A 12,984-nucleotide genomic window follows, 5' to 3' on the forward strand; every position below is an offset into this window, starting at 1 on the left:
AGCATCCCCGCAGCATCCCCGCATCCCTCCCCGCCCGCCCGTGCCCTGCCGCCCGCTCCCCTTGATTCCGGGAGGGGGGCTGCCCTTGTTCGGCTGCAGCTGCTTCCCCCTCGCGTCACTTCAGCTCGCTGTCTTTTTTTTTTTCTCTCTCGTCTGGGATAAAAATAATTGAAACCATGTGATGATACTCGGTTTGCTGATGTGGCCGAAAATGTCCCAGGGTAATGTGTCTTTTGCTTGGCAGCTGCTTTGGGTAGGACTACCTATTATTCTGCCCTATTGCTGTGCAAACAAAGGCAGCTTTTTCCTCTGCCTGCGTTGTGAGTCGCTCCAGATGGCTTGACCGAAAGTTACTTCTTATTGTCTGCCAGGCTGGTTCCTGTGTGAAAAGGAGGGACTTGCTCCCTTGTTTCAAAGGGCAGCAGCTTGAAGGGGTGGAAAGAACTATTGTTTATGCCACGTCTAGGAGCCTTTCTAGCAAGGAATTTTAATTAGAGAATGGTCTGGAGGAAAATATTTGTCTCCTTGCTTGAGCTGTTTTTGAATTAGTTGTAAAAGTGCATTTGCTCATGGAGTGCCTCTGCAAGATGGCTATGGGAATCTGCTGCACTTCTGTTTGTGTAACTTTGCTCATTTTAGGGAGTTTATTGTACTTTAGCCAAAGCAGTTGACTTTTTGCTGAGGAAAAATTAGCTGTTTTACCTGTGGTACCAAAACCTCCCCAGGGGGTCCTTTTGAATTGGACACTCAAAACTGTCACACCTGAAATGCAGCCTTGGCCTTTTGGTTAAGGAATCATCAAATCCACGTGAGCACATGTACCCAGCAAAAGCTGTTATGTGACATTGTTTTTAATTCGTGTTTCCTTACACGAGTCTCCTCTCTGTCACCCTGAACCTGTGCAGCCAGATTGAGTGGCACCAGGGTGCACACAAAGGCAGTAGTCAGGAAATGAAAAGTACACTTGAAGCAGTCACTCTGGACACACATACTGCATCCCCAGGCTTTAGCTGTTCTCACAGCTGTCTTCCAACATATCAATGTGTCATGTGTTTTCAGGCAGCTAAAAATAGAGGCTCCTTGTCTATGTGACACATAGTCGCCGTTGTTCAGCATCAAGAATTCTTGCCCAGATGTTGGCACATCTGAAGCATGCACAGCCCTACAGATGAACACAAAGGGTCAGGTTTGTCTCCCAGTGTAAGGCCAGGGAAGTTGGTTGTGCTTCCCTTGGGTGGATTTGGGTTGGATTGTTCCAGTACACCGTTGCTTTCTGCATTGTTTCTGCCTGGCTTTCCCAGCTGTCCTAGGCTTTGGGTGACAAAACCCATACACAGTGAGCAAAACTGGCAGATGGTCTTTGACTGACTGTTATTGTCTCTGAAAACATGGCAGTTGGGCCACAGCATCTGAAGTTGTTTCTGAGATGCAGCTGATGAGCAGTTACAAGTAGGTGTCCCAGCAGCTCTACTTGTCCTTTTTAGTGCATGTTGCTGTTCTGGGCAGTGCAGCAAGAACATTCAAGTTAATGTCACCTGATATTTCAGGAGCAGTCAAGAAATTGGATCAAATGCTAGAAAAGATTTAAAAAGGGATAGAGAACCAGCTGTAAGATGTTACCATGACACTATATAAAACTGTGGATTGCCCTCCTGCTCAATTTGGAATTGAGATCTAGGCCCTTCCTCTCCATAAAGGTGTAGTAGGACTGGAGAAAGTTCAGAGAAGGCCAGTTAGGGTGTTGAGAAGTGGATTAACTTTCATACAGTGAACAAGGGAGTAGGCTGGGACTTGAGAGCTTGAAAAGACAAGTTGGGAATATGACAGGTCTATACAGTTGAGTGGCTCAGAAAAAACAGATGGGGTTTGAACGTTTGTTGTCTCTTCCAGTGCAAAAAGCATGATAACAAATGGGGCTAACCATAGCTAATTTAATGAGAGGGGAGAGGAAGTTCTTTCCAGTGATGTGTTGAATGTTAAATATTTGTGGATGCTCTAGCAGTTTCCCATGAGATAAATTGATGGAGGGTTATGATAAGACAAGTTCCCTGAACAGAAAATAAATGGAACATGGAAAGTTACTTGGGGGAAGTATCCTACATTCTTTCCCTTGCCTTATTATTTTCCTAACATCCACTTTCTGTCACCATCACAGAGGTTACTGAGATAAGCAGATTTCTAGTCTGTATGGACACACCTCTGCTAATGTTCCTGCATCTCCAGACAGGGAGTCTGAGAGCAGTGCTTGAGTGTAGCGTGAAGCTTCATGGAGATGCATTGTTTTTTCTTTTGTGGTGAGCTTGGCCATGCCTCTGAGCATGGTGACATTAATGCAGTGAGTGTCTCAGGCTGAGCATGTGGTGTTTTTGTTTATGACATATTGCAGGTATGTATTTATGCCAGACAAATGAATCTGGAGGTACCAGTCATCCTGGCCAGCTGTGCATTGTCACCTTGAGCCTGGTATCAGGCCAGCTGGGCAGGAGAAGGCTCCTTGCTGTGGCTGGCTGTGTGTACAGCTCATGCTATGACCAGACTCCAGGCTGCAGCTGAGCTTGTTTTCAGGGGTTTTCTGGGAATGCTGTTGACAGCTGGGCAGGGAGGTGCTTGGGGCAGGGACAAGTGATACTGATCTAGGAGGTTAAACTGGCTGCCTGGTGTAAATCAGTGGAGGCTTGCTAACCTTGGTGGAATTGTGCCAGATGACACTGCTGGGGCCTGCAGCTCATCCCATGAGCTGGACTCTCTTTGTTTTGTGCCTTACTCCCCCTTCTGACTCGATGCACCCCACCCAGCATGAGGGGGCTCCACTGGAATGTGAGCTATTGTGCAACCTGGGGGAGAACTGGCTTCCACATGAGAGGGCAGGAAACATCCACTGCGCTGGAGGAGAAAACGTCAGTATAAAGAGCTCGGGAAGGGCAATTTCCTTGTGCATACACAGAAAAAACTTTGCTCTGTGTTATCCCATTGTGTCAGGAGGAAATGTGCTTTCCCTGGTCTTCACTGTTGATGTTGTGTTCAAGAGGATTTTCCTCTGATCAAAAACAAATGTGTGATTTGAAGGAGAGTGGCAAGATCTCCTTTCAGTAATCCCATTCCTCTTCTCCCACCTCACCCTCCAGTTGCTGAGCATGAAGAGCTGGAGCGACATGAGGCAAGAGGTGATGTTCCTGACCAATGTGAATGCCTCAAACTCCTCTACGCAGATCTACCAGGCTGTGTCACGCATCGTGTGTGGCCATCCCGAAGGTGGAGGTCTCAAAATTAAATCCCTCAACTGGTATGAGGATAACAATTACAAGGCACTATTTGGAGGCAACAGCACTGAAGACGATGTAACTAACTTCTATGATAACTCCACTAGTAAGTGTAACCTTTGCATGGTTTAAGGTCCCATCTGTTTCATGGCTGTCATTGCTAGTTTGCTAAATGTCCACTGGCTAAAGCAGGTGGTCCTTCCACTGCCTGAGAAAGGCATGACCATACCAGGTCCTGCATGTGCCCTTAAGGCTGGACAGGGTATTGACATGGAACAGATTCCCCTGGGCCTTGTGTGGAGTCCACAGAAGGCTGTGCAGTGGATCTCCTTCAGGGGAAGAGGGAGCATGGTGATGCCTTTGGAAGTCTGTCTTTTTCTGGGCAGATTTTGCTTGTGCCGTGCAGTGGGGCTGCGGTGCAGACCTTGCAGTGTGGCTCTTAGTGCTGGAAGATACCTGGGTGCTCCAAGTTTACTGAGCAGACTGTGGAGGCTTGGACTGAAAGGGGCTTTTATCAAGCTTAGTAGTAGGGGAGGGTTTGTTTTTTTTTTGGTCTGAGAAATGCTGTGCTTTCAGCTGTGACTGTCCTTAAAACCCAAACAAGTGGGGCATATGCTTTCTGCAGTTGTCACTGTGCTTTTCAGCCACTGACCTTTGTCTCCTCCTCAGCACCCTACTGCAATGAGCTGATGAAGAACCTGGAATCCAGCCCGCTTTCCAGGATTATCTGGAGGGCTTTGAAACCCTTACTGATTGGGAAGATCTTGTACACTCCAGACACACCAGCAATAAGGAAGGTCATGGCTGAGGTAACTCTAGCCCTATACTGTGATACGTAGAATGATGTATGTCCTTTGGCTGTGCAGCTTAGCTGCCCTGTGTTAAATTGAGCCCAGAAAGGATTGCCTGCAAAGCACAGCCTCCTTAGTCTCTCACCTCCCATGCACTTGCTGTTGAAGGCCTAAGGAGAAAAGGCCAGGCTGAACTCTTTTTCTAGACTTGGCTGGAAGCTTTCCCAGTGGTGCCTTTTGACTATTCACAGGCTTTGCATCTCTCATGTGTAATATGGGAGTGGGGAAAACCTTGATAAGCCTTCAGGTGTACTTCCTTTCATCCAATGCAGGCTGGTCAGTAGACACTTGAAAATTCCTGATTGTGGTTTACCTAATATGCTCCCTAATTCCCCAAGCTCCCTCAGCAAGATGACTCTTCCCCCCATCCTGGGTGGACGTTTGCACTTGGTGATCTTGCAGTCTTTTCCAAGTGTGACAATTCCGTGATTCTGGCATACAGGACGGGGACATGTTGCCCTTCATGTCCAAGGTGGTCATTCTCCACCAAACCTTGAAAGCCAATGTTCAGTGACAGGCATCCACACTGCCTGTTTTCCTTCCAAGTTCACTTGATTTACCCTATTCTTGTCCTTGCAGAAACTGAGCTGCTGTTTGAACATAATCAACAGTCAGTACCTCACTGGACAGGTCAATGCACCCTCTCGGCCTGCAGTGGATCTCTGCCAGATTTTGGAAATAACCTTCCTCTCCTCTTTGCTGGGCAGGTGAACAGGACATTCCAGGAGCTGGGTGTGTTTCGTGACCTCGGAGGGATGTGGGAGGAGATAAGCCCGAAGATTTGGACGTTTATGGAAAGCAGTCAGGAAATGGATCTCGTTCGGGTCAGTATGCTGTCCTTGCCAGAACCACCACTGTCATCTTCTGCAGTAGGTGATGAAATACTTCTTTTAGGTGGTGCTTCACTTCTGAACCTGGCAGATAAACATTATGGATGGGACAGCTTCTTGAAACATGTTGTGATTGTACCCATCTCACTTCATGCTTGGCATTCTGTCCTTAATGTAACAACCTGCTGCAAACAGGAGCTGTGTGTTTGTAACACCCATTTCTAATCTGCCTCTGTGGGGAAATGGGCTGTTTCTTCCACAGTGTTGCCCTAATGTGGCATGAATATCTGGGTTGGGGATTTTCTGTAAACTGGGGACCTGTAGGGTTAGTGACACGTTCAGCATCCTGTGCTGTGCACTTCTCCACAACAGTACTCTCCTGATAGCAGCAAAGTGAGCGGTAATACACCTAAATCAGATCCTGGAAGGTGCCAGGTGGCCTCGGATCTCTTTTGAGTACAGTAGGAATTGAATGGTTATCAAGCTAGAGCTTAACCTGGAGGCCTGGCAGTAATCTGGCACAAGTCCTGTAAAACCTTAATTTGGAGTTGCATGGTAAGCTGAATTTAGTAATACTTGGGTGCTCTTGGGCGAAGAGCAAACATCACCCTACGACTGATTGCTTCTTAACATGCCATGCATACTAGACCATGAAGAACAGGCTGGGAGTCTTGTTTGGATTTGACATGATTTTTGCTGGCCTGTTTGCTGCCTGGAGCATTGTGCTAGGTGTTAGACCTGGATTACTGAGGCATTATCTGCTTAAGTGGCTTAGTTCACTGCTGCTTCCCTCAGGTGCAACTCTGAGGGGTGGATCTTTGCATCCTGTGTTTGTCTTGGAAACACAGGCATTGAGCAACAGAGGAGGAGTTGAAGAGTATGTCTTCCTACTGTCTCTGCAAGGTGGCTGGTTGGGTGTCATAGTGCAGCTGTTACACAGAGACTTCCTGGGTCTTACAGGGCTTGAAATTCACTCCTTCTTTACCCCAGGGCTGTGTTGAATGGTCTGTGACCTGCACTGTTGCACTTCCAATCAGCATGACACACCAGAGGGTCAGAGACCTAATTTTAATCACTCCTTTGCCTCTCTTGGCTTTATGAAAGTTAATTTTGTAGATGTTGGCATCAGGGAAGTGAGAACTGGAGCCACCAACTGGAAATTGAACCATTTGCTGCAGAGAGTGCAGACAGAAAGTCACAGTTTGGATATTTGTTTGCAGTTGTGTCATTTGAAAAGCGTATGTTACTGCATTATTATTATTATTTTTATTTTTAATAAGCCTCGGGCTTTTCTGGTTTTGTATTTTCTATTTCATCCTTCTAGTTAACACTGCCAATTCTTATAGTTAATTCTTGATCTTCCCAGAGTCTCCTCCTCTGCATTGGTGCAGTAGCAGGGGTTCATTAGTTGTCACCTGTTGGAGATCACCCAAGTAGGAGTGTTTTGCTGTTGATGCCTGGGCAGCTCCCAGGCAGCATTCCATTTAGTTTGAAGGTGTAGCACAAATCACTTGTGGATGAATAAGCTAGAACATAGGTGGCAGTTCGTGGCTGCTTTCAGGGGGGAGGTTGGTCCATTGCTGTTTGTTAGCCACCATGGCTTCCGTGCTGCTGGGTGACTGGTCACCACATCCCAGCTCTCCTGAGTTGTGTGGTCTGTTTGGCATATTGCTTCCTACCTTCAGGGAGTACAACATGTGCCCCTGGAGTTAATGAGCTTTAGTGTTGCTGCTGAACATGATGAAGCTGAGCCCCTTCCCTGGAGGCATGGTGCCCTGCCTATTGGGGAACATGGCATGAGCCAACATTAGGAAACCAAATGTGAAGCGAGTGCAGCACAGCTGATCTCTGTTTGCTTGGAATTCCCTTTCTCATGCTCTCTTTTGCCAGTTTGGCCTGCACTGTTTTCCTAGTTGTGATGCTGTTTTTGTAACAGGAATCCATTACTTTCTAGTTTGCTGGTAACAGCAGAGCATGGGGAAGCTCCTCACCTCTCAACTTCATTCTTTGTTCTGGCAGAAAATGCATTTCCTGTTTTTACTGGTCAGGACTTCTCTCCTGTGCAGGGTTGTTTTTCTGTCTCTTCTTCAGTTCAAAAATTAATGCTCCCCTGCTGCCCTTATACCGTCTCTCTGGAGGAGTGTTTCCTGCTTCATTGTCAGGTGCTTCTACCTGGACTGCACTTGTGTAGGTGTTCTGCACACACATAGTGGGGCAACAGTCTGTTTTCAGAAAGCTAGCAGTTAAACCTGGTGAAAAAAGCATTGTGCCAAAAAGAAGAACAGAGAGGCACGATATCATGGCTTGTACGGAGCTGCTTCAGCCAGCTGTGATGGGGCAATAGCAAAATATGTGAGAAAAGCCACCCAGCTTCTGGCGCTGGTATTTCTGCTCAGCACCGTGGCTGTTCAGCTTCCAGCCATGCCACAGCCCCTCTTTATTCCATCGGGGAACAGAGGTTTGTTCAGCAGAGGTGAGCAGATCTTGGCAACCACCATCAGCCTCTCTCTTGAAAACGCCTCTGCCCCTTCCCTGTTTTGCTGGTGGAAAACTGCTTTGCGTGTGTGCGTGGTGCAGAGCTGTGCATGGCTCTCTGCGTGGCTCTCTGCTGCCCTCTCCTTGGGAGATGGGTGGCAGGACGTGGAAGGAGCCAGACAAGCCTGCCAACAGCATCTCATGGTGTAGCTGTACCGAGGGAGGCACAGCCACAGAGGAAAGGCTCCCACCGCGCTGATGTTCTCAGGAGGGTAGAGGGCCTCTCCCTGCGTCCTTTTCCTGGTACTGCATGATTTCTTTATGAGAAACGAGATCTGGCATTAATCCTCAACAACTGTTTCTCCTTTGAAAACAAAATACCCACAGACGCTGCTGAAAGGCAAAGCCCTCTGGGACCTGCACTTGCCATCTTCCAACTGGACCATGGAGGACATTGCTCGATTCCTTTCAAACCATCCAGAGGACTTTGAGACAGAAAATGGCTCAGTATATACCTGGGTGGATGCCTTCAATGAGACAGATCGGGCTGTCCAGACCATCTCCCGTTTCATGGAGGTGAGATCCTGCTGGTGTGGGCAGGGAGCTGTGGGGAGGGCTGCAGCTTGGTCTTCACTCACATGGCGGGGTGTTCCTGGAATAGGAATTAGATTAAAGTTCCTCAGTACACTTTCTGTAAATGAAGAGGCTTCAGTAGGGCTGAGTGCAAGGCATGTTAGAAAATACCATTTATTCAGGTCCATAAATAGGGGTGTAGGAAGCTAACTGTAGGCCTTGTTCTTGAAGCTTTCACATTGCCCATGGCGTGTGGTTTCCCACCCTGTTGTTACTGGGAGACTGAGAGCTCCTGCTTGCTGCAGCAGTGTTAACAGCTCAAATTTCCATCTGGGGTTTTAGCTGGGGACTACCATGAAGCTAGCAGCTGCTTTAAGCTGAGGACAACATAGACAGTATGGAAATTTGTTCTACTTAGCAGATGTCATCTTGGCAGATGGGTCCAAACAGAAACAGACCTTGGTCTGTCAGGGGCCTGATCCAAAGCCTTCTGGTCTCTCAGTTGATTTCAGAGGCCTTGAATCAGACCTAGTTTATTGGTAACAGATAAGTTTAGACTATCTATGGAAATTTATGCTTGAATGGGATCCTGTAGCTAGTATCACAATGCTATCTAACCTCTTGTCCTGAGAAAACCTTTGCTGGGGTGATATATGTGATATGTCAATTATAGATGTTTAACTGGCAGGTAACCATCAAGTGGGGAAAATGGGACATCTCTAGCACCTTGCTGGGCTACCACGAGGCATTGCAAAGTAGTCCAGCACTGCAGCCTTTGCTTGGGCATGGGTTTACCATTTGCAGAATTTTCTCTTTCTCTCCCTCCCAAATATAAAGAAAGTATGTTCTGGTTGGTAACTGATCCCATAAACGCTTCCAAATCTGTGCTGTGCAGTGTGTCAACTTGGACAAACTGGAGCCTGTGGCTACGGAAGTCCGGCTCATAAACAAGTCATTGGAGCTTCTGGATGAAAGGAGGTTCTGGGCTGGCATTGTCTTCACTGAAATAGCTCCCAACAGCGTAGAGCTCCCTCAGCATGTGAAATACAAGATACGCATGGACATTGATAATGTAGAAAGGACCAACAAGATCAAGGATGGGTGAGTCCTGACATGCTGCCTTATGAACAGTTTCTTACAGGAGATGCAGTGATGAGGATTTCTAACAGCAAGGTCTTGTTCTCTTGGTGCAGGTACTGGGATCCTGGTCCCCGTGCTGATCCCTTTGAGGACATGCGCTATGTATGGGGAGGCTTTGCCTACCTGCAGGATGTGGTGGAACAGGCCATCATCAGGGTACAGACAGGCACAGAGAAGAAGACAGGAGTTTATGTGCAGCAGATGCCCTATCCGTGTTACGTAGATGACATGTATGTATTCAGGCTGCTTCAAAAGCTCCCAGGAGAACTGTACCTTGGGAAGCATTGGCTCTTGTCCCTCCTCAGGCATGGTTTATGTCCTACTGTTAGTGGGGGAAGCAATCTCCTTAGTGTTCCTAATCCATGGAGTTAGGGCACCTGCATGGGGGGTTCATAACATGAGATGGTTTTCATAGTCCTTCCCAGGATAAGGTCTGCCAGCACAAGACTTTCACATAGAGTGTGTTTCTGAGATGTGTCCATGTCCCCAAACCTGATACAGGCAAAAATAGCACTGGGAAAAACAGAGGCCTAGACATTGTAGAGTGAAAAGAGGACTCTTGAGTCCAGTCTCCAGGAGTGGCAGGTGCAGCTCCAGCTCCTGCTCTGTGTTAGTGATGTGCTGTAGACCCATCAACCTCACCTCCTAGTGAGGCACTGATCCTGTCTTGTGGTCTGTACTTGGACTGATTTGAGCAGTGAAGCCTTAGCCTTCACCATGCTCTACTACCCCTTGAGTGGTACCTGATGTTGCACTGATGTATCTCATTCTATTCTCCTGGCTCCTTTCCTTTCTTCTCTCAGATTTCTACGTGTCATGAGCCGCTCCATGCCTCTCTTCATGACTCTAGCCTGGATCTACTCAGTGGCTGTGATAATTAAGGGTATTGTGTATGAGAAGGAAGCCCGGCTGAAGGAGACAATGAGGATTATGGGACTTGACAATGGCATCCTTTGGCTAAGCTGGTTCATTAGCAGCCTCATCCCTCTCCTGATGAGTGCAGGCCTGCTGGTGCTGATCCTTAAGGTGAGTTGACTGATTTGGTCTGTAGCAGCAGAATCTAGAGCTCTGAGAGCCTGCTAAGCAGTGGTCTGCACTGGCACACTGTTAGTGAATGTGGGTTGACCAACAGCTCTTTGAGTACAGAGTTTTGGAACAAAAGAAGGCTGAGAGGGGCTGTAGTAGATTCAGTGCTCTGTAAAAGGTGCCTGTGGTACTGCATCACTTCTGGGAAGGCTGTTGTGCAAAGTCCAGCAAGCCCAGCCTCCCCTGAGCAGCAGCTCTGCACACTTGCTTGTGCTACAGCCACTTTGGAGAGCCCTTTCAAAGCCTAATGCACCTCTTGTTTTCCTGCCAGATGGGGAATCTGCTGCCTTACAGTGACCCTAGTGTGGTGTTTGTTTTCCTCTCCATCTTCGGTGTTGTGACCATCCTCCAGTGTTTCCTCATCAGCACTGTGTTCTCCAGGGCCAACCTGGCAGCTGCCTGTGGGGGCATTGTCTATTTCACACTTTACCTGCCTTATGTGCTGTGTGTCGCCTGGCAGGACTACATCAGCTTCTCACTCAAGATCTTTGCGGTGAGTCTTGAGGGAGACTGTCCTGGCTGCTGAGTCTCCACCAGTAGGGCACTCAGCAGGTCTCTAGGTAGTCCCTGATAATGGAGGGTGGGGGCAGGTGGCAATGGAAAGGTAATTTTTCAGGATAAAAGGCTGTCAGGGCTGGACTTGGTGAAGAGGTTGACTGAGCCTGTTAGGAGCGGTTGGGGGGGAGGGCTTTGTTGGCTTTGGTAGTATTAAGTAATTCAGCCAGACTAAGCTGCCCAGACCTCTGTATTGCTGTGATGCTGCACCACCAGATACGCAGGCTGAAGGAACCAGCTTCCTTTACTCTGCACATCCCTTCTTACTAATATGGAAAGGGTGGCTGTTAGTGATCTCTTCCCTCACATGAAAGTCTAAAGAGCAAGGGGAAAAAAAATAGGGAAACAAACAGCTCTGGGTGGTGATCCAGCAGAGACTTCAGGTCTTGCATGCTTGTTGGACCCAAGACTGAGTCTGCCACTCCTTCTCTGCAAATACAGTCATGCTCCTTGGACGTTTGACTTTTCCTGTAAGCCTTTTGGAACGTGTCTCTCAGCTTTGTGCTAGAGCTGAGCTGCCCAGCTGGAGAGTATTTGTGAAAAACTGAATGCATGTTCATGCCTCCCATTTGCAGAGCCTGCTGTCTCCAGTAGCCTTTGGCTTTGGTTGTGAGTACTTTGCACTGTTTGAGGAGCAGGGAGTCGGTGTTCAGTGGGACAACTTCTTTGAGAGCCCATTGGAAGAAGATGGCTTTAGCATCACCACATCTGCTGTCATGATGTTATTCGACACCTTCCTGTATGGGGTCATGACCTGGTACATTGAGTCTGTCTTCCCAGGTGAGCTCTGATCATGTCTTCACACTTTTAAATGGACGCTTTCACCCTACTCTGTGGCAATGGCTGAGCTAGTCCTAGAGGCTTTGCTGCACTTCAGCTGCTCCCTTTTCTGAACTGCTAAGCCTACACACCCTGCAAGGGAGGAGTTGAGAGCATCAGTACCACATGTGGCTGCTTAGCACCTTCCCACACATGGCTTTTAACCCTCAAGTGAAGGTTGTGGAAAGAGATGTCTCTTACCTCCAAAGTCTGGCAGTGTCTTCAGCATGAAAGGTCCCTTCTTAGTCCTGTCTAACTTAGAGGCTTGCTGGGGGTGGAGTGTTTCCCTTCTTATCCTGAAGGCTTATATGAGAAAAGGAACACAGGCAGTCATGCTCATGTAATGCTTGTCTCTTTAGGCCAGTATGGGATTCCCAGGCCCTGGTACTTCCCTTTCACAAAATCCTATTGGTTTGGTGAGGAACCACAGAACAGGCAGCACCTTCATCCTGATCAGAAGGGACCTTCAGAAGGTAAGTGCTGGACACAGAGCCTTTCTGCAGAGAAATGTTACAGTCTGCTTTTTTGAAAGGAGAATCCAAGGGCAGCAGGACTGACATAGCTAAGGTGAAATTGGTTATCCCATTTTGTATCACAGTTTGAGTATGCTTATCAGGTGGGTGTATTCAGATAAACCCAAGGTACTTGGCCAACTTGAGTGCAGGCAGGTACTCCAGCCTTATGCAGTTGGGACTTCCTCCAGTTTTTGCCCACTCTGGGTACACTGGAGATCTCAACCTGATCATCCCAGATGAGCCCAATAGGGACAAAAGAGCTGAAGGACAATTTCTGTGCAAGTTTCCTTTCTCTGAGGAAGAAATGTGGTCAGTTTTTCATATAGCTTATTTCTCCTTAGATCTCCACAGACTTGGGGGAATATGATGTTTTTTAGAAGTCCTTAGTTGCTGTTAAAACCTATCATATATCTCTTTACTTTGCTCTGTTTTCTTCTAGTCTGCAAGGAGGAAGAGCCTACACATCTGAGCCTTGGTGTTTCCATCCAGAATTTGGTCAAGGTTTATCGTGATGGAAAGAAAGTTGCTGTAGATGGTCTTACACTGAACTTCTATGAAGGACAAATCACCTCCTTTCTGGGACATAACGGAGCAGGGAAAACCACTACCATGTGAGAGCAAAATAATGCTTTAAAATAGTAGGAGGAGTGGAGTGACTCTGAAGACTGTGGTTTCCATCAATATGGTACACATAGCTGTACAGCTGCAATGTGCCAGCTGGTGCAAATAAGGGTGCTCTTCTGGTTTCAGTGGAGTTCTGCTGATTTACCCTTGTTGTGCAGCTATCTCAGACCATGCACAGATACAGAGGACTGAAATAGATTGAGATTGTGCCAAATGAATCTACTGGGAGCAGTTTTTAGTAAAACCATTTGTGATT

The 12,984-nt window shown here is 47.6% G+C and overlaps 1 protein-coding gene across 1 annotated transcript in view; it reads left to right on the forward strand.

Annotated features, from left to right (window-relative positions):
• Positions 1 to 12,984, forward strand: part of ABCA1 (ATP-binding cassette, sub-family A (ABC1), member 1) — a 76,970-nt gene that overhangs the window by 42,769 nt on the left and 21,217 nt on the right. Inside the window, exons 8-18 of the mRNA XM_009998173.1 lie at positions 3,126 to 3,366; positions 3,930 to 4,069; positions 4,819 to 4,935; positions 7,804 to 7,992; positions 8,885 to 9,090; positions 9,183 to 9,359; positions 9,933 to 10,155; positions 10,487 to 10,708; positions 11,346 to 11,550; positions 11,949 to 12,062; positions 12,544 to 12,715. Coding sequence (XP_009996475.1) covers positions 3,126 to 3,366; positions 3,930 to 4,069; positions 4,819 to 4,935; positions 7,804 to 7,992; positions 8,885 to 9,090; positions 9,183 to 9,359; positions 9,933 to 10,155; positions 10,487 to 10,708; positions 11,346 to 11,550; positions 11,949 to 12,062; positions 12,544 to 12,715 — 2,006 coding nt within the window. The remainder of the gene's footprint in view (positions 1 to 3,125; positions 3,367 to 3,929; positions 4,070 to 4,818; positions 4,936 to 7,803; positions 7,993 to 8,884; positions 9,091 to 9,182; positions 9,360 to 9,932; positions 10,156 to 10,486; positions 10,709 to 11,345; positions 11,551 to 11,948; positions 12,063 to 12,543; positions 12,716 to 12,984) is intronic.

This window comes from Chaetura pelagica, unplaced genomic scaffold (assembly GCF_000747805.2).
Source record: "Chaetura pelagica isolate M959 unplaced genomic scaffold, ChaPel_1.0 scaffold145, whole genome shotgun sequence".
In the NCBI taxonomy this organism is placed as follows: domain Eukaryota; kingdom Metazoa; phylum Chordata; class Aves; order Apodiformes; family Apodidae; genus Chaetura; species Chaetura pelagica.